The 24,111-nt window shown below is 38.4% G+C and overlaps 1 protein-coding gene across 1 annotated transcript in view; it reads right to left on the bottom strand.

Moving 5' to 3' along the window:
* Positions 1-859: 859 nt before the first annotated feature.
* Positions 860-24,111, bottom strand: part of Gk5 (glycerol kinase 5) — a 75,345-nt gene continuing 52,093 nt past the window's right edge. The window contains exons 12-16 of the mRNA XM_027933872.2: positions 15,437-15,531; positions 9,828-9,931; positions 7,991-8,050; positions 7,157-7,290; positions 860-4,844 (exon numbers count right to left, since the gene is read on the bottom strand). Coding sequence (XP_027789673.1) covers positions 4,696-4,844; positions 7,157-7,290; positions 7,991-8,050; positions 9,828-9,931; positions 15,437-15,531 — 542 coding nt within the window. The 3' untranslated portion in view covers positions 860-4,695. The remainder of the gene's footprint in view (positions 4,845-7,156; positions 7,291-7,990; positions 8,051-9,827; positions 9,932-15,436; positions 15,532-24,111) is intronic.

Raw genomic sequence — 24,111 nt, 5'->3', positions numbered from 1 at the left:
TCAGAAACAAATTTGATTCTTCAGGCTCATGTCTCTATCCTTTCTATACCCAAGATCATTCTTGAATTCTTCTTGGGCCAAGGATTCTATGGGAATATAGTGACAGTATAGCCTGTGATTTAGATGCTGGCACCAAAATATTTATGGTTACGAGGCTCCAAAACTTAAAAAACCCACAATTCTGGGTTACCTACTTTATTTTGGGGGGTAACCCATTTTGAGGGGGTACTGGGGATTGAATTTAGGAGCACTAAACTCCTGAGCCACATCCCCAGCCCTACTTTGTACTCTATTTATTTAGAGATAGGGTCTTATGACTTGCTTAGCATCTCATCCTTGCTGAGGCTGGCTTTGAACTCATGATTCTCCTGCCTCAGCCTCTCTAGCCACTGGGATTACGGGTATGCACCACCCTGCCCACCAGTTTAGAGTTACCCATTTTTGACTACTGTGAACCAGATGGCCTGGCTTTGGGAATTTGAGATGATGATTCTGGAATCAGGTAGGTCTTAAAGATCCAAGGTATGTTTGGGGTTTTTAACTCTTCTTTGAAAAAACATGATTTAAATTTCCCAAAGGGATTCAGACTCCTTCCGGGTATATTCAAGCATTCTTTAGGCTATCTCTAGGATGACTTTAGAATCACTAGAATCACTTAAATCTGAAGGACCCTGGAGCACAGCTTTCTCTCACCTTAAAGAATTATAAAATTCCTGACAGCCTCCTGGGCTGTACTATTTTAAAGACTAGTTCCCAGTGTGTCTTGCAGAAAGGGCTATGTCTGAAGTTCCTTTCCTATAGCACTTAAGTGTTTGGCAATGTTATGATTTAATCTCTGTTAGTCATCTGCAGCCAAACATATAAACCCTGTGACTAGAAAGGCTTCAATTATACATTTAAAAGTTAATAGAGCTGAGGGAGCAGCTGAGTGGTAGGGTATTGCTTAGCACCCACGAGGCCCTGGGGTCAATCCCCAACACCCCCCCCCCAAAAAAAAAGAGTAAATATAATTGTATTTATGGGTGTACATCTATATAAAAATACATTTGCAAATACACGGACATATGAATTATTTTTAAATAAACAATACAAGGATTCTAGCTCTTATAACAAAGTTATCAATTCAACAGAGACATATTTTACTTTTAACAAATATAAACGGTTCCATATCAACAAAAGTATGTAACATCAAAGATAAAATATGTATACAATCAAAGTTGCACTTTAAAACAAAGCAAAAATTCATCCCACAAACAAGAAGGCACAGTGTTAAGCTCTGGAGAAAGAAACAGATTTGGCTCCTGCTTTCAGGGAGCTTCCAGTCTGGAGGTTTCCACAGAAGGCAGAAAAAGAGAGTGGTCATCTCTTGCTCGGAGATGAAAGGGAGGCAAAAAAGCAGATCAAGTAGCAGATGGTCTGTAGAATACATTAATTCTAAACTGAAGTCCTAGACCTACTGATTAAGACGACAAAGGCTGCAAAGGTTGCGGTAGCGATGAGCGGGTAAAAATATTACACAATTACCAGCTGGAGATGAAGCTCCGGGTAGAGTCCTTGCCTAGCAGGATGGAGGCCCTGGGTTTGATCCCCCAGTACCACCAAAAAAAATTTTTAAAGGACAATCATTATATTGTGAGGGTCCCCTAAGCGTCAGAACAGGAGTATGATACTCTATTCCTGAGTCTTCAATTTTCTTCTCCTAGCCCACATTGGTGGTTCTCAACGGGGGTGATTTTGCCTCCCATGGTGGCAGTGTTTGGAGACATTTTTTGGCCATAACAACTATGAGGAGGATGCTGGAAGCGACAGGGTGGAGGTTGGGGATACTCTTCTGATGCACAGCACTGTACCCCAGAACAAAGACTATCCAGTCCAAAGTGTTAATGCTGAGAGTGCAAGCCCAGGTCATGGGTGGATAAAAAGGATTTAAAACTCAGTAATTCTATAGTATAAAAGCAATTAGAACCACTTTAACATGGACTGTACAGGAACATTCTCCTCCTTAAGAACTTGGAACACTCTCCTCCTTAAGAACTTAAGAGACTGCTTAAGAACTAAAACTATCTGATAGATCCATAATGGGAAAATAAAACATGCTGAGGAACATTAGCACATTTAATTCTTTTCAAATATTAGCATAAAAATGGAAAATAAACTTGACAGATGGAAAAAGTGATTTTTTCCCACTCAACTGACTTTCATTATCAATTGTTTTTATAACCACAAAAGCAAATATCACCTTATTACTGAATTTGGTTAAATATGACAAAAGATTTACTAAATCATGTCACTAAAAACAGCCAGAAACACTACAAATAAAAGATTAGTTTCTAGATTCTCAGAAGAAAAAAAATTAGCAACTGCTCTTCAAGGAGTAGTTCAATTCTAATAAGAGATATTCAAAATTATTTTCCTATATTATCTCCTTTGTTTTGTAATTGAATGTTGAGAAAGAAGAATGTGCAGAAGAAATGAAACAAATTTTTAGGAATAATATTACAATTCAGTATATTCTAATCCAAAAGACAGAATCATTTCCGTGAAATCACACCCACTAAGAAGCAGAAGCCAAAAGAAATATTAACACAACAAGAGCAGTTTTCATGTAATTTTGGTAGAGAAGCCTTTAATTGGCCACTAAACTTTGTAAAAAGGATGTAAAAAGAGAACAAAAATAATAAGATATTATCTACATAAAGAGCTATGACTTGTTACAGTAAACCAAACCATCCTTTTTAAAAAATATTGTTTTTGTTCTTTTAGTTGTAGTTGGACACAATATCTTTGTTTTATTTTTATGTGGGGCTGAGGATTGAACATGGCACCCCGCACGTGCTAGGCGAGCGCTCTACCACTGAGCCACAACCCCAGCCCCCAAACCATCTTTGTTTAACAAAAAAATATCCAAATCTTCATGGAGCTAATGATACCTTGTATTTACTACAGTGCCTCCATCAGGTAACATTTAGTCATTGAAAGAGATACTTGAAGGTCATGGAAATGGAATCTGCAGAAATGCACTTTAACTGTTGGTCTATCAACTGGATTCTCAAATGGAGAAAAATGGCATCAATAAGAAGATTCCCCGAACAGTTCCTCCCCCACTTTCATTATTACACAATAGCCAATTCTACCATGCAGGACTTGTATGTGATAAATCTTGATAAAAAGGGAAATTCATTCATTCATTCTTGCAAATTCAAATCCCCAAATGCAGGCAGGGACAAATAACATAAAAACGGTTTGGGGGCTGGTCAGCTGCCTTACGACAATTTCATACTCAGCCTGGGGTTTCTCCTTTACATTGATTCTAGCAATGAAATCTGACAGTGGGAGTAATGAATGAAGTCGGCTCCTCTCTGTGGATCTCCAGCTCTGTGGCTAGAAGGGCAACTGTGACTGTGAATGCACTCCTGTCAATTCTACGTGCCACTGCATGTAGCTCAGAGAGATGAGTAGGCTGGACAAACATTAGAATGAGACACCAACAAGTGAAATACCACCATGAAGGCAAGTCTTAAATTGCCAATAAACTAGGGCACCTTTTTAAAATTAAAATCTATCAACTAGGCACTTAATAAAACCAAAAGACACTTATGTAAGCATCTCAATAACTAAGAGAGATAAAGAACAGGAGAAGAAAGGCAAGATGTATTTTAACTGCCTGCATTTTGTAAAAAAATAGAATGTTATACTTCACCCAGAATTTTTGAAAGAAATGTTATTTGAGAAAGAAACTAAAAGATATTTTTCTGTTCCTTAAAAATCATCATATATTTCAGTCCATTAACTAAAATTAGTTTTCCAGTGCTTTTCCACATATAAAGAATGCTTAGATTTTGGCTGGACAAGGGAAAATTAAGGCAGTATCTTTACGCCCAAAAAAGTAAAAAATTGACTCAATAATAAGCTTTTCTGAGAAGGGCACATTGAGCTCATATTTGGATATGACATTGAAAAATTATGGCTTTACATTTGAATTTTTATTATTTTAAACTTCCATATTTTCTCAGTTACTCTTTCTTTTTGGCTTTATGGATTTCAAATATCCCACTTAATTTTCTCTTTCTTTCTTTTTGTTGGTATTGGGGATTGAACCCAGGGGTGCTCTGCTATTGAGCTACATCCCAGCCCTTTTCATTTTGAGATAGGGTCTCTCTAAATTGCTGAGGCTGGCCTTGAACTTGTGATCCTTCTGCCTCAGCCTCCCAAATAGACAGGATTACAAGTATGCTCCACTATGCCTGGTTTGGCCCGCTTAGTTGTAAAGAATTAAAGAAATATTTTTCCGATAATTTGGAGCAAAATGTGAATGGTGTTTCACCTAGAATTATTAGCTCTCGGATGCTAAACAATTATGTTCCATGTACCACTGACCCAGTTTAAAAAAGAGGAGGGCTCATAACTGTCAAAATCCAGTTGGAAATGGCTGATGTCCTGTGGAATTTGCTAGAAAATTGAAGACGAAGTTTTGAGGTATTGCTGCCGCCTTATAATTTTACCAAGATTAAAAAAAAAGTCAGTGTTTTTTAGTTAGTTTTGTTTTTGTTTTTTAAGAGCAACACTTTTTCTCCCAGGTTGCGAAGCTCATTTTGAATCTTCTCTGTGGTCCCTGTGGTACCAGTCCTCCCTGAGCACTGTAATCTGCAGGTGGCATCCACCAGCCGGCTACAGTCTTGACTGTTTCATTTAGTGTTATGTCTTGTTATACCAATTCATGGAGCGTTTCACTGCTTTGACCCAGTTTTCCATATTCATTTCATATTCTTGACATTTCTTCTGCGGCTTGAAAACCATTTCACTTTGCCTCAATTTCTTTAGTTCCTCCTTGTCAGTCCAAAACCCTACAGATGAAAAAATTATTCTCAGATTTTAAGGCAAATAATGAGTCCATAAAATTCACTCAAAAACATGAGTTGTGCCACAGGAAAAAATTACTATTTTAAAACAATCCAAAATAGTTTGCTACTTTTGTTAGATTGACCATTTCTGGGAATAAATACACCAATATTTTAAAATCTTTTGTTTTCTAATTTTAAGCTTTATTTCTGAGAAGCATGACATCAAATCACTTTTTTTAAAATTTTTATTTAGTTTTAGATGGGTGCAATATCTTTATTTTATTTATTTATTTTTATGTGGTACAGAGAATCGAACCCCGTGTCCCATGTGTGCGAGGCAAGCACTGTACCGCTGAGCTACAACCCCAGCCCCACTGAATCACTTTCAAAGTAGCCACATCCCATCATCATTTAATTTCATGACTTGCTATTTAAAAAAAAAAAAAAATCTGGGGGCTGGGGTTGTGGCTCAATGGTACAGCACTTGCCTGCCACATGTGAGGCCCTGAGTTCCATCCTCAGCACCACATAAAAATAAATAAAATGAAGGCATTGTGTCCTTCTACAACTAAATTTTTTTTTAATTCAAATAAGAAATAATACATTTTCTTTTTTTCTTCTTTCTTGCAGTGCAGCAGGTTGGACCCAGGGCCTCTCCCCTGACAGGCAAGTGCTCTACCACTGAGATATCCCATCTCTCTATTTTTTGACATAGGGAGTCAGTACATTGTCCGGGCTGGCCTGGAACTTGTGATCCTCCTGCCTTAGTCTCCTACACAGCCTGAATTAAAGACATGTGTCACTAAGCTAGGCATATATTATTATTTTTATGCAATTAAAATAAATGAAGATAAATTGAGATTTTTGTCATACATCTTGACATAGGTGACAACTCTCCGTCATATGCATAAAATCAAAAGCTGGAAATTAATATGAGAGTTTTCTTTTCAAAGTACAGCATTTTATGCAAGCTATTTAAATTCCAATTCAAGATAAAATTGATCTAACACATACTGTTCTTTGAAATGAGGATCATGTGATTTATAATCAAAAGCAGCAAGAGAACACTTTTTTTTTTTGGCACTGGGGATTGAACACAGAGGTGCTTTACTACAGAGTTACATATGAACTTGCTCGTTTTCTTTTTGAGACAGGGTCTCACTAAGTTGCCAAGGCTGGTCTTGAACTTGCTATCCTCCTGCCTCAGTTTCCTGAGTCACTAAGATTACGTGTATACCACTGTGACCATTTGAGGACACATTTATAATTATAATCATTAGTAGTCTGATACAGGTGTATGTGGGTATGAGTGTGTTTATTTATTTAATCTATTTATAGTAATCTATTTATTGAACCCAAGCACTTTACCATTCAACTACATCCCCAATCCCACCCACCTTTTTTTTGAGACAGGATCTCACCAAGGTGCTGAGGCTCCCTCAACTGTGTACCCCTATCTCAGCATCTCTAGTCACTAGGATCACAGGAGTGTGCCACCCTCCTTGGTTGAATGCAGTCCTTTCTAAAACCAAAGACAAGCCTAGTGACAAGATTCTCTTCTTGGTCAAACTCTATACTTAGTTCCTCTGGTCTTTTTCGACTAGGCTTCAACTCTTGAGACTTCCATGTTCCTTTCCTCATTATCTACTTTAAGAAGAATGCAGCCAAGTCCGTTTAGCCAGAATCCCCAAACCTCAGTATCTGATCATCCTGGATATCTCATCTGCCACATTCCCCCAGGCCAGCCTTCAGCAAAAATCCTGTTAGGTTGGTTTAGCCAGAATTTCTTCTTACCTCCATTGTGTCTTCTTAGTAAATCTTCCACTTACTGATTCCCATCCTGCTCCTGAGCTTATAAATTCTCACTTTTCCTTGTTGTATCTGCCACTAGAAAACTTGCTTCAGTTTTAAACATTGCCTTAGTCCCTATACCTGTTGCAACAGTATCCCTGAATTAAGTCTGCCTTAGTGTTCTTTAACAAGTATGCTTGAACAGTTCTTTTCCTTAACACCAGCTACCCAAAGATCCTTCTCTGCTAGGAACCAAAGCAGCTGAGAATCACATGCCCTCATCTCCTATTCATTCTCATGGAAGGAATGAAGGATGGAGAGGTGGTGTACCCAGACCCACCAACAAACAGAGAAGGTCACAGGGTATTTTGTGAGGAATATGCTTATGGATATGGACCTTAATGCACACCAAGGCTTTCCAGATCCTCTCAGCAATTTTATGATTTGAGAGAAGAAATGCTATCATAGATATGGTTTGCAAGGTAGCTTTTTTTTTTTTTTTTTTTAATAAAATCTACACATACCAACAGCAAGGCCAGCAAGAGAAGCAGCACCCAAACAGGACATGTCAAAGTGGGCTGGTCTGTCTATATTCTCATTAATCAGGTCTGAAGTCATCTGCATGACAAAACCGTTCTTACAAACTCCTCCATCTGCCCTGTGGGGAGCAAGATATAAAAGATAAGTCACAAGAATAATAGCATCATTCATTCTTTTTATGTGGGCTACATATTTTTCTTACATCCTTGATTTTATAAGTTTAATGTTTTTTGTGCTAAGGATTGAACCTAGAGCCATGCTAAGGAAGTTCTCTCCACTGAGCTATATCCCCAAACTCTGTATATATATATATATATTTTTAATTCCAAAATTATATCGCTTAGCACTGACCTGATGACAAACAATTTTACTGGGTATTTGCTAAATACTTTTCCTTTTTCCTGCCATCAATTTCCCCACTTGCCCTGTCTGTCTTGGGACTAGTCAAAATAGGCTAAGTAAAAACTAACCCAACATAAAAATTCATTTGGACATTATAGGAACAAAAGTCAGTAAATTTGATACTTCCATGCCAAAAAGACAGCTAAAACTCAAAAAGAGAGATTTTTTAAAAAAAAGATTTATACAATACACATGAGTGGCAAGATTCTACCAAATTTCATATTATGTTATGTTGTCCAGAAGTCCAATTAGCTTTCCTATCCTCTCCAAATTCCAGTGACCAATAATTTACTGCCAAGGAGCCAGGCATAAATTCTTTTTGAAATCCTGAAAAACCGGAATGATTAAAATACTAATAGCAGCTACTACTTACTTGGAACTTCTAAATGACCCTGTTAGAAATAAAGCTCACATACCGGACGTTTGTAACAGGAATATGGATCTCTTTCTGCATCATCTCATATAATTGTTTGTTTCTGGTTCAAAAACAAGATAACTATTTAGAGGGCATTCATATAATAATAATCCTCTATTCTGATATCAAAAAATTAAAACCACAGTTTTATTTACCTGATGTTTATAAAACATGCGAAAGAAAATGTTAAAGAAATATTGGTTAACTGCAGAATGCCTAGCAGATGCCTGATTTAAACAGCAGCTCGGCTTTTCATGCTTCCCCCCTTCATATAGCATGTTTTTTATTTTACAACAAAGTTAAATCTTTTACCATTCTTCAAAGAAAAAGTAAAGCAATTAGCTATTTAAAAGGTATTCATTAAGATGAGATACCACAAATAACATTTAATAGAATTCATCAAATACAATTATTTTGAAATCATGGACATTAACTTATTTTAAACTAAATGAAACAAATATTCTTTATCATGACAGCTATATCCACCCCCACAATGGGGATCGAACCTGGGGGGCACTGTACCACTGAGTTATATCCTCAGCCCTTTTTTCTGATTTTATTTTTTGACACAGGGTCTTGCTTGAGTTGTTGAGGCTGTCTTTGAGCTTGTGATCCTCCTGCCTCAGCCTGGGATTAGAGCCTATGCCACTATTGCACCCAGCTCTGACAGCTGTGTTCTTAGTTTTAACAATCTATACTTGTCCCATAGCAAAAGGATCACAGGAAATATATATAAATAATAATTCTGATGATTTAAGTCTTGGATAATAGAAGCATTATAAATTTGAATTCTTCCTCATGAATAAGGAAACTACACCTTTGAAAATTCCAATTTGAACCTTTCATGCTTAAGAGAAATTGGAATTTTTTAAAATTTATTTATTTTTTATAGTTGTAAATGGACAGTATGCTTTTATTTTATTTGTTTCATTTTTATGTGGTGCTAAGGATCAAACCCAGTGCCTCACACATGTTAGGCAAGTGCTCTCTGCCTCTGAGCTACAACCCCAGCCCTGGAATTTTTTTATTCTTATTTATTTTCCTGTGGTGCTGAGAATAGAACCCAGCACCTCACATATGGACAATACATGTTCTATCACTGAGCTTTAACCCCAGTCCTGGATTTTTTTTTTTTTTTTTAATATTTATTTAGTTGTAGATGAACACACAGTATCTTTATTTATTTTTATGTGGTGCTGAGAATAGAACCCAGTGCCTCATACATGTGAGGCAAGCACTTTACCATTGAGCTACAGCATCAGCCTCCCCTGGATGTTTTTAAAAATCATTCAATTTCAAAAATCAAATCTAATACTGGTACTATTTAAATGAAATATCAAGGAAATTAGCAATCAGAACAGATTAGATCAAATGCAGTATGTTTTAAACTGAAAGTTTAAATTAAATAACTTAATGAAAAGTAAGAAATTTTCAATTTTTTAGAAGTGCTGATCTTGTTTTACTATCTAACTAGAAAATAATCCTCTAACCTGGGAAGGGGTGGGAAGGTCCCCCTCCCCCATTCTTATTTACCAGCTCTGGCCCCACCCTCACCCTTCTTGGCATTCTTTCTCTTCATGGGGCCTGAGAGGCCACCCCTATATGGAAGGGACAGTCAATAAGCTTCTGGGACAATGAAGGACAGGATGAGCACCACCTGCTTGTGGACCCTCCTATGCACTGACAGACAAGCATGCATGCACATGGGTGGGCTTGGTAGGCCCACCTTAAAGATCTGGGTCTGTAAGCACTGAATATTTTAATTTGATAGCAAATTAATACAGGAAATGGCAAAGCATGTAGATGAGAGGCAGGGAGCTTGGGGCAGATTTTCTTACCTGAAAGCTATTGACTCCAGTATTGCTCGGACAAGATGGTGTTTATTGGTAGAAGGCTTCAAACCCATAAAAGAAGCACATGCACAGGGGTCATTTAATGGAGCCTAAAGGAAGAGGTAAAAAGAATGTATTATAAATGTTCTTAGTTATGTCTACAGACTTGAGGAAATTTATACAATAAAAATAGGCATGTTACAAGAATACTTAAAAATAAACGATAATCCAAAAATTAAACATTAGGATTACTTTCTTTCCTTCTTCTTCTTCTTCTTCTTCTTTTTTTTTTTTTTTTCCTGTGGTGTTGGAGCTGGAATTACAAGGCCTGGAGCTAGACAAGTGCACTGCCAGCCACCTACACCCTCAGCCCTAGGATAATTTTTTTTTTTTGGTACAGGGGATGGGATTGAACCAGGGGCACTCAACCACTATGTAGAATGACTTGTTAAGGATATAAATTAGATTTAAGATTTAAAAACAAAAACATTCTTTTCAGTGGCACAGCTTACATCACACATATTGTCAGACGTATTCATTGGATAAAGTCTGTATAAATCACAGGGCATGGTGGCGCACCCCTCTAATCCCAATGGCTAAGGAGGTTGAGACAGCAGAAGCTTGAATTCAAAGCCAGCCTCAGCAACTGCAAGGCACTAAGCAACTCAGAGTGACCTGTCTCTAAATAAAATACAAAATAGGGCTGGGGATGTGGCTCAGTGGCTGAGTATCCCTGAGTTCAATTCCTGGTACCAAAAAAAAAAAAAGTCTTTGTATCCCCAGAATGCAAGACAATTCTAGGACATATAGGACATAAAGATATAAAACAAAGATCTCTGCAAGAGCTTACAATCTCATAAGGAAACAGAAGAACAGTTCTGACACATGAATATACTCAGGACATATGGACACACTAGTGCTACCAAGAAAATGGCTTCCCCAAAATAGTACTCTAGCTTCAGGGCTTTTCTTCTTTATTTTGAGGAACTGGGAATCGAACCCAGGGGTGCTCTACCACTGAGTTACATCCTCAACCCTTTTTGTTTTTAATTTTGAGACAGGGTTTTGATAAGCTCTCCAGGCTGGCCTCAAACTTGGGATCCTCCTGCCTCAGCCTCCTAAGTGGCTGAGATTATAGGTGTGCCCCACCATGCCTGGTATCGCTTTCCTTAGAAAATTTTCTACACTCCTTCTCCTGGTTATTTTATAATCCTCCTCCAAATCTTTGCTCAGTTTCCTCAGAGAAAACTTCTGATCCAGAGACTAGATTAGGTTCCCCATTACATGCTTTTATGGAACTCTACAATTTGCCATGATACTATGCACCAGTTTATGACCACGTTTGTGGGATTATTGATTCAATCTTCCCCTCTATACTGTAAATGCCATAAAGGGAACCTCGTCTTATGCTCACAAGGTGTCTCCAACCACTGTATGTAGCACTTTACAGAGGACCAATTAACATTTAGTGAATAAAGAAACAAATAATACTTTTGCTAATTACTTAAGGAATTCTTACAGAATGAATCTGACATAATTTTCCTATGTACATATATGACTATATCACAAGGAATCTCACCATCATGTATATCCATAAGAAGGGGATCCTAATTAGAAAAAGATAAATTCCATGCTTGTATAATTATATCACATTGATTCTACTGTCATGTATAATTAAAAAGGACCAACAAAAAATTAAAAAAGAAATTCAACATTAAGGAGGTATTCCATAGAAACTTAAAATTTCTTTACAAGTTACAACACCCCCATGTTAGTCCATGTGAGTCTGTGTCCTGGTAGGAAACACCAGGAAGGTCCTTCTACAGGCCTGGACACACTCCATTATGGCAGATGGCCTACAGCCACAACTTCAGGCTGTCACTGCCAATCCTAATGACTAAGCCTCCACAGAACCATCAACCAACAAGGATCAGTAGCACTCAGTAAAACTCTGTTTGGCTCCCTAAGCAAAGCTAGCTACCTCTTTCCCAGGGCACAGACTACCTGCCCCAGGGCCCTTGTCACCACCAGGATCTCAGCTGAATCTGATGGGGAATTGTAGGATGGTTAATGCCATGCTTCTTGCCCTTGTCAACCCAGACTCTGAATGTATGCACCTACTGTGTGTTCTGACTGCATAGTATTTTATGTCATACCATAAGGCCATCTGACAGAGCAGTTAAGAGCCTGGACTCTGGAGTCAGAATGCTTAGGTTCTAAAACCAGTTCTGCCACTCACTAGCTAGGTGAGATCAGACAAGTGATTTAACAGCTCTGAACCTCAGTTTTCACTCTGGGGACATAGCTCAGTTGTAAAGTGTTTGCCAAGCATGCATTAAGCCCTGGGTCACATCCCCAGTTCCAAAAATCAAGCAAGCAATCAATCTCATTTTCCCCATCTTCAGAGTGGGATGATTCGAGTATCTTCTACCTTGTTGAGTTACTGAGGATTAAATGAAATACTGCATGTAAAGAATTTAGGACAGTGGATTATGGTGACATAAGACTATAATCCCAGCTACTCAGGGGGCTGAGGCAGGAGGATCAAGTTCAAGGCCAGCATCTGCAACTTAGTGAGGCCCTGTTGTAAAACAGTGAAGTGAAGTGAAATGAAATGAAATAAAGCAGGACTGGAGATGTAGCTAAGTAGCTGAGCACCTGCCTGGTGTGGGCTTCTAGATTCTAACCCCAGCAGCTTAGAAAAAAAATAAAGAATGAACAAATTTAGGACATATCTGATGCACAGTGAGTATTCACAGGTTAGATGCCACTATAATTATTTATTATTATTCCTTGTCTAAACCCTTTATAGTACTATTGTCTTTTTTTTTTTTTTTAATTTTTATTTTTGGTACTGGGGATTGAACCCAGAGGTGTTTTATCACTAAACTTCATCCCAGCTCTTTTCATTTTTTGAGAATGAGTCTTGCTAAGTTGCTTAGGGTCTTGCTATGTTGTTGAGGATGGCTTTGAATTATCCCCCCATGGATAGGATTATAGGGGTGTGGCACCATGCCCAGCAAATCTCTCTGTTTTAGTCAGCTTTTTCCTCACTGGGACTAAAAGACCTGACACAACACAGAGGACAGACAAGTTTATTTGGGTTTTAACAGTTTCAGAGGTCTCAGTCCACAGAGAGCTAACTCCACAGCTCTAGGTCTGAAGTGAGGCAGAACATCAGGAATGCAGGCACGGAGGAGAAAAGCAGCTCAGGACGCTGCAAACAGGAAGCAGAGAGCGCTCTGTTCACCAGGGACAGAATAGAAACCCTAAAGGCACGCCCCCAGTGACCTACCTCCTGCAGCCACACCCTGCCTGCCTACATTCACCACCCAGCTAATCACTGGCATCAGTGGATCTACCCAGTGATTAGGTTATATCTCTAAGCACTTCACCTCTGAATGTCCTTGCATTGTCTCACCCACAAGCTTCTGGGGGACATCTCAAATCTAAACCACACCACTCCTCATCCTCTGAAGACTGAGACTTGGCTCCTAGTCCTGTCTATCTACTCCACCATCAGCACAGACCAGTGCCTAAGTAGGTAGCTACTGATGATTACCTCCAATGCCTACTATCTTGCTTTCCAAAGCACAAGCCCTGCTAAAACAAAGCCACAATGGTAACATTCACTGGTGCCACCCAGGTGTGTGGTCCACACCTCTGCCATCCCCAGAGTGCCTGTCCCAGACTTCCCCATTTGCCACAAAGCTCATGATCCAGCACCCTCTTCTCAGCAAACTTCTTGAGAAACTGAGAGTAACAGGAGACTTCAATATCTTACGCTGTCCTCACTCTCTGAAGCTCTAATAACATCCTAAAACTAAAGGCAGCATCAGGCACTTGAACCTTCCTTCTTTCCATTCCCCATCTTTCATTTTCTCTAGTTGTTGACACATTCTGCCTCCTTATTTTTCCAAACAGCTTTGTATCAACACACTATTGTTTGAGTTAACTTTCAGTTTTCAATTAAGAGCTTCATTTTATGTTGGGAAATACCGGCCTGCGGTCCTCCCCCACAGACACCCCCACCAGCCCTCTGCTGCCAAGAGATAACCAGGTTGTCATCTCGCAGGACAGAGAGGCTTTATCAAGCTGAAACTAAAAATCCTATCTGTAACACTACTGTCTAAAGCTCTTGGGCTTTGGCAAGACTTCTTTTTTTAAATCACAAACTATGTATTATTTGAACAGGATGTGGTGATGAAATGTACAGATGGAGCTGTCAAGACAAAGTCACTACTAAGTCCCACAGCACATTTTTCAGAAAGGAAAGAATCTATAAAAACCTAACCAAGCCCTACCTTTGCCGATGACAATTACCCATTTAACCTTCTTCCTGAAACCTCAATTAGATAGAAAACTTTTGCTTCCTGTCCTGCCATGGCTGCTGTTTGGAGTTGCCTCGCATCACCCTGAAGAGGATGAAGTGTAATCTCTACATACACTCCATCAGCTTTCAGGCCTTTAGGACAAACACACAGGAGGAGAATATTAAAGACATCAAAGAATGCTATTTTTAATTCTAGTTCTGAAGGTAGAGTACATTTAAGATTTAAAACACCCTGATTTACGTTTTCTTTTACCAGGTTATATGTTATATCTGCCAAACTTTAAAATTTTGGACCTTATCTGATTGCTCAAGTATAAGACAAATTCTCCAAGTGAAAAATTTTATTTTTTGAAAGAAAGAAAATTTTTATAGGAAGCTTAAAGGGAATGGTATAAAACATTCCCAGAAAGTAAATTTGTTCATAATAGTGTACTTGAAAATCTCTTTTAAAAGTCTTTGTGACATATGCTAAAATACAAGGTGGGATCACAGTTCTTTCAATTAAATAAAAAGTTCAATGTTACAAAATCAAATCTTTAGGTAACAGAGTGACAGATACAAAATTTGGGATGTGGTAGAAGAAAAAAAAATGTTTGTAATGCCATTAACTTAAAAAACATCTGTAATCCACTAAAAGATGGAACAAAATAAACTTCTTTAGAATCTTCCAAACTTTTGATCATTTTTTAAAACTAGGTTCAGTTTTCGATTAGGCAAAGTAACTCCACCACAAGAATTATATGAAAAGAAATCTTGAGTTTTGAAAAAAGTTATCAAAACTTACAAAGATATAACTTTAAAATATGTACATTACCTGTGCATGTGGTAGAGTGTGAATATGCCCTGACATTATTTTTCTGGTTCCCAATGGTACACTTTCTATTTGGTACAGAATGCCCATTTACTGATATATTTTCCCCCTACTAGGAAATGACTATTTTTAGTCATGATAAAGTAATCCTCCTCAGTCTTATGTAAAAGTTCTATGACAAACCTGCCAACTCTTAAGTCTGCCAAGGGACAGAGTTCTAAGCAGAAGCCAGCTGAATTCTGCAAGTACAAGCCAAGCCAGCAGGGTCACACTTAAGGGACATTCTGCTCTCTTATGGAATCTGTGCTGGGCCAGAGCCCAACTTCACAGTCCTAGAATGTACCTTTCATCTTAGTTATTTTCAGCAGCCAAATTTTCAGGTAATAGAGTGACAGATACATAATTTGGGGTGTGGTGGGAACAGAAAAATGTTTGCAATTGCCATGAACTTAAAAAAAAAAAAAAAAGTACCTGTAATCCACTAAAAGATGGAACAAAATAAACTCCTTCAGAATCTTCCAAACTTTTGGCCATTTTTTCAGTCTCAGCAGCATCTGTGAAAAGATCTGCAAAAACAAACACACAAACAACAACAAAAAAACCCCTAAAACAAAACGAAGGGGTTGGGGAGGGACAAACAGAATTATGTTACACAACTAGCATTTACCTGCATCCCAGGCATTGTGAATATAATATAAATGATGCTCCCTTAAAAAAGTCAGCACAAAGGTCACTGTGTTCTAGTTCTGAGTTCTTATACTGCACAGGTTTATGAGCTCACAGAAGGGAGAGGGGACAATGAAAACAGAGGCTCTTCCAGGCAAGCTCTGCATGCAGCAGGCCCTCTTTTTTTTTCTTTAGATATTTGGGCTACTTACAGAAGCAATTCTATGTCTGTTTCTTTGGCATTAAAAATTATTCTCCTGGGGACAGGGGTGTCACTAAGTGGCAGAGAGCACACTTAGCATGCAAGAGGCCCTGGGTTCCACTTCAGCAACAAAACAAAAACAAAACAAAATTTTCTGAAGATAAGATCTCCTAGTTTTCTGATGAAAGAATCATCTATAATATACAAGAGAGTCAACTGAAAAATTACTCCATTTTATGAGTTCAATAAGTGGCCAGTAATAGATATATTAAAGGTCAATCTTTCAAAAACAAGCAAACAGCTGGGCATGGTGTTGTACACCTATAATCCCAGCGGATCAGAAGGCTGAGACTAGAGGATGGTGAGTTCAAAGCCAGCCTCAGCAAAAGAGAGGTGCTATGCAACTCAGTGAGGCCCTGTCTCTAAATAAAATACAAAATAGGGCTAGGGATGTGGCTCAGTGGTTAAGTGCCCCTGAGTTCAATCCCTGGTACCACCCCCCCAAAAAAAAATTTTAAAAACTTAAAAAATAAAAATAAAAACAAGCAAAAATAGAAAAACAAAACTTAATTCATTTAGTAAACTTTTTGCTGAAGTATATAAAATATATACAGAAAAATGTGCAAGTACTAAGTTTATGGATGATAAACTTATTTTCCTTCCTTTTTTTTGCAGTGATGGGGATCAAATGTAGGGTCTCCTGCATGCTAGGCAAATGTTCCTTCCACTGCGCAGATCACCAGCCCCCTGAATGAATGTTCACAGGGTGAACACATCCAGGTAACCCATACCTAAATCTACATAGAAACTTCTCTTATTCAACATCACACTTGGGAGGTTCATTCAGATTGCTCAAGTAGTTAGTTATACTCCATTCATGTGGTATTCTACAATGTGACTTTACACAACTCATTAATCTAGTCTGCTGCTGATAGGCATTTGGGTAGTTTCCAGTGTTTGTTAATATAAATAGACCACACTAAACCCTTGTGTACATTCTTTTTGGTGGACATATGTGTACATTTCTATTTATTAATTCCAAGAAATGGAATAGCTAGTTATAGGATCTTCATATTTGGGACTAGCTTTAGTTGATGCTGCCAAATACTTTTCTAAATTGGTTGTACCAATTTAAGGTTCCTACAGGTATGGCATCTTATGTCCTTGGCAATAATTGACGTTATCTATGTTACATTTTAGTTATATTGATGGCATTGCTTATTGGTTTGATTTTACATCTCCCTGTTGACTAATGAAGTCAATAATACCTTTTCACTGGTCATTTAAGTATCCTTTTCTGGGAAATAATTTTTTTTTAAAGTTCTTTTATACATACTTTTAGTTGTTGATGGACCTTTATTTATTCATTTATTTATATTCAGTGCTGAGAATCAAACCCAGTGCCTCACATATGCTAGGCAAGTGCTGTACCACTGAGCTACAACCCCAGCCCCTCTGTGAAGTGATTTTTGAAGGAGCATGCAGAAGGGTCAGATGAAAAAGCTCAGGAATCAGTCATAATAAATATTACTGTTTTTATACAGCCTTAATAAAATTGGTTTTATTTCAATACATGATTTGTTACACTAATAATGAACAACTGGTTAAATAAAGACATATAAGGAGCATGTATATTAAAATCAAATTACTGAAGATTGTCCAATAATAACTAAAAATTTTACTCAATGTGACAATCATCGGATTCATAAACTTCACCCATTATTTTAGTCAGGTCTTCTGTTTTTCATGGTCAGAAGACCTGACAAGGATAATTAGAAGAGGAAAGTTTATTTGGGCTCATGGCTTCAGAGGTCTTACTCCACAGATGGCCAACTCCGTGGCTCTGGGCCTGGGGTGAAGTAGAGCATCACGGTGGAAGTGTGTGGCAGAGGGAAGCAGCTGAGATGTGGCACCGGGAAATAGAGTTCCATTCACCCAGGACAAAATAGATAACCCAAAAGCACACCCCTAGGGACCTACCTCCTGTGGTCATACCCTACTTGCCTATAGTTACCACCCAGTTAATCCCTACTGGGACTCTCATTACCCAACCATTTCACCTCTAAACTCTCTTGCATTCTTTTACATAGGAGCTTGGGGAACACCTCATATCTAAACCATAACATGCAAAATATCTTTGGCACTTCAAAAACTAATGTTAAAAGTTTGTTTTAAAATCTATACTTTAAAAAAAAAGTCATGTGTAAGTTTTAAAATCAAGACAAGATGTGAAAATGCACACTAGACAGCTGGTTTGAGGAAAGCTTTTGATAACAGGCAAGGAAACATGGGGAAAAAAAGAGATCTAAGTTATTCACATTTTTCACTGTTTGTTCCATTCCTTGCTTGAAGAATTTCTTTAAATAATCTTCCACTTAAACCACTCTCCAATGGGCTCACTGATGAAAAGCTTTAGGAATTAGCACACTCTGCTCTCTCCCACTGACTGCAGCTACAGTCCTGGGTGGAATGCAGGGAGAAGCTAGCTGAGGACTCTGAAGAATAAGCCAGCAGGAGGGGGAGGACACCAAATGCCACCAAACTGACGGTCAGTTTCCTGTTTTGTGTTCTGGTGTCTCCTGGCCTAGGCTCAGGGACAGCGTGAAACCGGAAACCGGATTGATACTGGGCACAAAAAGAGCTTTGAGAAAAGTCCACTCCCACCAGTCTGAGACACAGGAGATGGGTTTGGATGGGACACAGTGAGGAAAGTACCATTTTTTGCTTTGTAGATTTTTCTTTCTCTCAGGCTGGAGCTCCCAGGCAATCCCAAGGTAGCATCAGCGACAGCCCAGGGACACAGTAATACAGTACTGCAGGCCAAGAGCACAAGGGGCATCTCTGTTGCGTTCTTCTTCTTTCCCTCTTGGTATCTGTCCCACCCCAAGAAACCCTGTGGCTAACAACAGCCATCACAGCAGAGGCAACCAAAACTTGAGATAGGAGCACTATGGAAGTCCCTCTTGCCACCCAGATGAGGAGCCAGAAACAGTGGGGAAGGTGTTCGGTACAGGAGGGAAACAGAAGCAAATTCCTAGCTAGAACACCAGGGCATGGCTCCTGACAAAAAGTATTCAAGAGATCAGTGAGAGAAAGGTGCTCAGGAAAATTACCTCACAAAGATTTTTATGGGGGTGGGGATGTAGCTTGGGGATGCTGGGGATGGGACTGGTAAAGTGCTTGCTTAGTGATTGCAAGGTATTGGGTTTGAGCCCCAGCACCACCAAAAAACTATATTTATATATTTTTAAAGGAACTCTTAGCCTAACCCCTGAGCTGTGCATGTGAAGATTAAACCTATATAATAAACCAAAGGCATTGTTCTCCAGGTATACCACCACCCACTGGCCATTGGGTGGCAAAAATGAGGGAAAGATCCAAATTTTAGAGCCTGAAAACTGAGAGAACACTGGAACCACAGCCCAAAGAAGGTGGAGAACTTATGATCTCAGAATATCCAAACCTATGGCCTATAAGAAAAGTTAAAATGCTCAGTGGTAGAGCTCTTGCCTAGTATGTGTGAGGCACTGGGTTCGATTCTCAGCACCATATATAAGTAAATAAAAATATAGGTCCATTAACAATTAAAAAATTAAAATTAAAAAAAGAACAATTAAAAATATCAAAATTCTCCATAGGATTTGAAGAAGACCAGGAGTTGCATGAAATTCAAATTTTGAAAACAATAGAAAATTGATCAACACATGAGAGACAAAGGAAATCTCAACTACTTGCAAAGGAAAAGACAATAGATACCAATCCCACAATGTCATGGGCATTGGGGACTATCAGGCAGAATCTGTAAGACAGCTGTTACCACCATGCTCAAAGGGATGAATGCTCTTGAAACAAATGGGAAGACAGACACTCACAATAAGAAATAGAAGGTGTCAATAAGAACCAAAAGGAAATTTCAAAACTGAAAAATATAATAATCAAAATTTCAAAATTTATGGCATAGGTCAATAGATGAATAGAGAAGACAGAGGGGGAAATCCAGTAAAGTGGGGACAAAGCAAAAGAAATCATTCTATCTGAACAAGAGGGAGGAAAAAAACCCCAAAAAGCAAAAAACCCCAAAAGCAAAACAGAGCTTCTAAGACCTGTGGGACAAAAAGAAAGCCTACCATTTGTCTCTTGAGTCCCAGGAAAAAGCACCACTAATGAACTATTTGAAGAAAAAAATGACTATAAACTTCCCACAGTGAACGAAAAATAAAAATCTACAAATTCAATAATCTGTAGGTACATGCACAGGGCTCTGGATTCATCCCCAGCACACAGGCACAGCTAAGAATCTCATGCTATCACACAAGAGGGTGACTGCAGATAATGATCATGGACTAAATATGCATGTGTAAGGCCTTGGGTTCAAGTACCAGTACCATCAAGGATTTTAAAAGTGTTTACCATGAAGGAATGATAAATGTTTGAGGAAACAGATATGTTTACCCTGATTAATCATTTTTATAACATACAAATATATTGAAACATCACATGGTACCCCACTAATATATACAATTTTTATGCATTTTTTTGTTGGTTTTGAACCAATGCACGTACCAAGCAAACACTCTACCACCACGCTACAGTTCCAGACCATTTTTATATATCAGTAAAACATGAATAAATGAATAGAAGACACTAAAATGAAGAGAATCTCAGCAAATCTCAAACAAGCTAAAACACAAAGAACTTTTGCTTAGACACACCATAATAAAATTGAAAGCCAAAAACTAAAGGCAAAGAAAAATCTTGTAATGAAGTCAGATTACATAATGGAGAACAAATATTCAAATGACTACGAATTGTGAATTTCTCATCAGAAAGTATGAGACAAAAAGGTAGTAGAACATTTCTTTTCCTTTGGTACTGGGGATGAACCCAGGGGTGCTCTCTCACTGAGTCATATTCCCAGCCCTTTTTATTTTTATTTATTTATTTATTTGGTACTGGGGATTGAACTCAGTGGTACTAACCACTGAGCCACATTCCCAGCCCTATTTTGTATTTTATCTAGAGACAGGATCTCATTGAGTTGCTTAGCATCTTGATGTTGCTGAGGCTGACTTTGAACTGGCTTTGAAGTGTTTCAGCCTCCTGGGATTATAGGCTTCTAGTCATTTTTATTTTGAGACAGGGCCTCAGCTAAATTGCTGAGGCTGGCATTGAACTTTTGATTGTCCTGCCTCTGCATCTCAAACTGCTGGGATTACAGACCTGTGTCAATGCACTTGGCTAAGAACAGTATCTTTTATTTATTTATTTATTTTTGTGATTATTTATTTATTTATGTAATTAAAGATGAATGCTGAGGATCAAACCCAGTGCCTCACTCTTGCTAGGCAAGCTCTCTGCCACTAAGCTACAGCCCCAGCCCAAGTAATCAAGAAAAAGAACTGACAACCCAGAATTCTACACCTTGTAAAAATAAACTTCAGAATAAAAACAAAAAAAGACCCCATAATTTTCAAAAAAGGAGAATTAAGAGTTCATTGCCATGTCATTAAAAAAAAAAAGCCAAAGGATATTCATATGTAAAAAAAGAACCTTGACGAAACCTCATGCTTTAATAGAAAAATTAACTAAATATGGATCGTACATCTAAATGTAAAACATAAACTGTGCCAGTCTTAGGAGAAAATATGAAAGAAAACCTGTCAAACAGCCTTAGATATACTATCCAAAGCAGTCTATAAAACAAAAAACTGATACATTAAATTTCACCAAAATTAAATTAAAAACTTTGTTGTTGGGGGCCTGGGGTGGGTGGGGGAGTGGTACTGGCCATTGAGCCCAAGCACTCTACCACTGAGTTACACCCTCAGCCCTTTTTGTTTTATTTTGAAACAGGGTCTCACTAAGTTGTTGGGGCTGCCCTTGAACTTGTGATCCTCTTGCCCCAGCTTCTGGAATAGCTGGGATTAGAGGTATGTAAAGTGTGCCTAGCAAAATTAAAAAATTCTGCTTAACATACTTTTAAGAAAAGAACTTTTGTTCAGCATAAAAAAAGAACTCTTTAAAAAGCAGGTAGAATTAAAAAAAAAAAAAAAAAAAACAGTAAAAATACAGACCAGCTACTTCTAGGGATTAGAGTTGGGCAGAGATTATCCTTGTTAATGACTGCATTAGTCTATGAAGGTCCTAAAACATCTGTACGATTATACACCAAAACCCAAACACACACACACAGATATGTACACATATGAATGACTGCAAGTATATTGTCAAAGCTCGCAGAACATTTAAAATAGGTGAACTTAATTTATGCAATTATACCTCAACAGACTTGAAGTAGTATTTATTTTTTCTCAAACATAAGGACAGAGGTTCACCTTCACCCATAATAAAAAAGAAATGCTGCTGGGCATACATGCCAGTAATCCCAGTGACTTGGGAGGCTGAGGCAGGAGGATCATAAATTCAAGACCAGCCTCAGCAACTTAGTTGGACCCTGTCTTAAAATAAAAACGTAAAGGGCTGGGGATGTGGCTTGGTGGTTAAGCCCCAGTGGGTTCACTCCTCCATACCAAAAAAAAAAAAAAGAAAAAGAAAAAATAAATACCATTTTAACACTGAGATGTCATTTCTCACCCATCTAGGTTGACAAAAATTCAAAGGCTCACGGGTTGCGGTGGCGCACTCCTGTAATCCCAGCAGCTCCAGAAGCTGAGACAGGAGGATAGAGAGTTCAAAGCCAGCCTCAGCAAAAGTGAGGTGCTATGCAACTCAGTGAGACCCTGTCTCTAAATAAAATACAAAATAGGACTGGGGATGTGGATCAGTGGTAAAGTGTCCCTGAGTTCAATCCCCAGTACTCCCTACCCCCAAAAATTCAAAGGCTGGACAATACATGTAACTAGTAAGTTGCAAAGGCAACAGTTTCATATGTTTTTTAGGGTGAATACAAAATGGTATAATTCTTGCGGAGAGGAATTTAGCAATATCCAACAAAACTACTGTATATTTGCTCTTTGACAAAGCAACCCCACTTCTTTTTTTTTTTTTTTAAAGAGGGTTTTTTTGGGAGGGCAGTACCAGGGTTTGAACCCAGGTGCACTCACTCGACCACTGAGCCACATCCCTGCCCTATTTTTTTTATTTTTATTTTTTAGGTGGACACAACATCTTTGTTTGTATGTGGGGCTGAGGATCGAACCCGGGCCGCACACATGCCAGGCAAGCGTGCTACCGCTTGAGCCACATCCCCAGCCCCGCAACCCCACTTCTGAGAATTTATTACTAAGATAAACCTCTAACAATATGAAAATATAAATTCATACATTCATTGTACCATCATCTGGATTTTCAAAACACTGGAAACGACTTAAATGCTCCAAAATAGGCCACTGGCTGGCTTAACTGCATGCACATCAGTAATGGAGTATTGTGCACTATGTAAAGGACCCACAGGATCCCAGGGACCTAGTGTGAAAATAATTTCCAGAAAATAAATTAAGTGAAAATAGCAAAGTACAAGAGGACATATATAACATATTACTTTTGTGTAAGAAAGCAGGGAAAATAAGGAAATATACATATATCTTGATGTCTTTGCAAAAAGAAACAGGCAGTACAGAAGATAAATGAAGTAATAATCTATAAGAGGCAGGGAGACAGAGTACAGGGCCGGGGGTGGGGCGGTCAAAACTGAGTGTATCTTTTTTCCTGGTTTTGGCTTTGGGAATCATGTTAATGTTTCACATTTAAAAAACAGAAGAATACTTTCTAAAGAAAGGATTTGGGGAGTGGGCTAAAACTGAATAACAGGAACAAATAAACCAAATTCTATTTCTTTCTTTCTTTTTTTAATATTTATTTTTAGGTGTAGATGGACACAACACAATGCCCTTATTTTTTTATGTGGTGCTAGGCAAGCGCTCCACCGCGGAGCCACCATCCTAGCTCCCCAAATTCTATTTCAAATTAGTAAACTCACTGAAGTTTATTAATTTGAAAAAATGAATTTACCCACGAAATTCTGACCAGTGTGCATGAGCCATTTATCCTGGGTATAAAGCCTGGAGAACTCAAAGCTTCACTCCTGTTGGGCTCCACTCCAACTCCAGCACCAGGGTGGACTCATCTTCCTGTGTCCTCCCAGCAGGAAAGAGGAAAGCAGGGCCTTGAACTATGACCGCTGTCTTCTGTAACTCTACTCACTGTGAAGCCTAACCAGTCACTCAGAACCCTTCACCTTTGAGAGAATGTTTATCTCATCCCCTCTAATGAGGGAGATTTTTGTCTCTCTTGGGAAGGTACCCAGAGAGGAAAAATA

The sequence above is a fragment of the Marmota flaviventris genome, chromosome 8 (assembly GCF_047511675.1).
Source record: "Marmota flaviventris isolate mMarFla1 chromosome 8, mMarFla1.hap1, whole genome shotgun sequence".
In the NCBI taxonomy this organism is placed as follows: Eukaryota; Metazoa; Chordata; class Mammalia; order Rodentia; family Sciuridae; genus Marmota; species Marmota flaviventris.
Note: the sequence above shows the minus strand (reverse complement) of the source record. Positions and strands in the feature narration are given on the sequence as shown.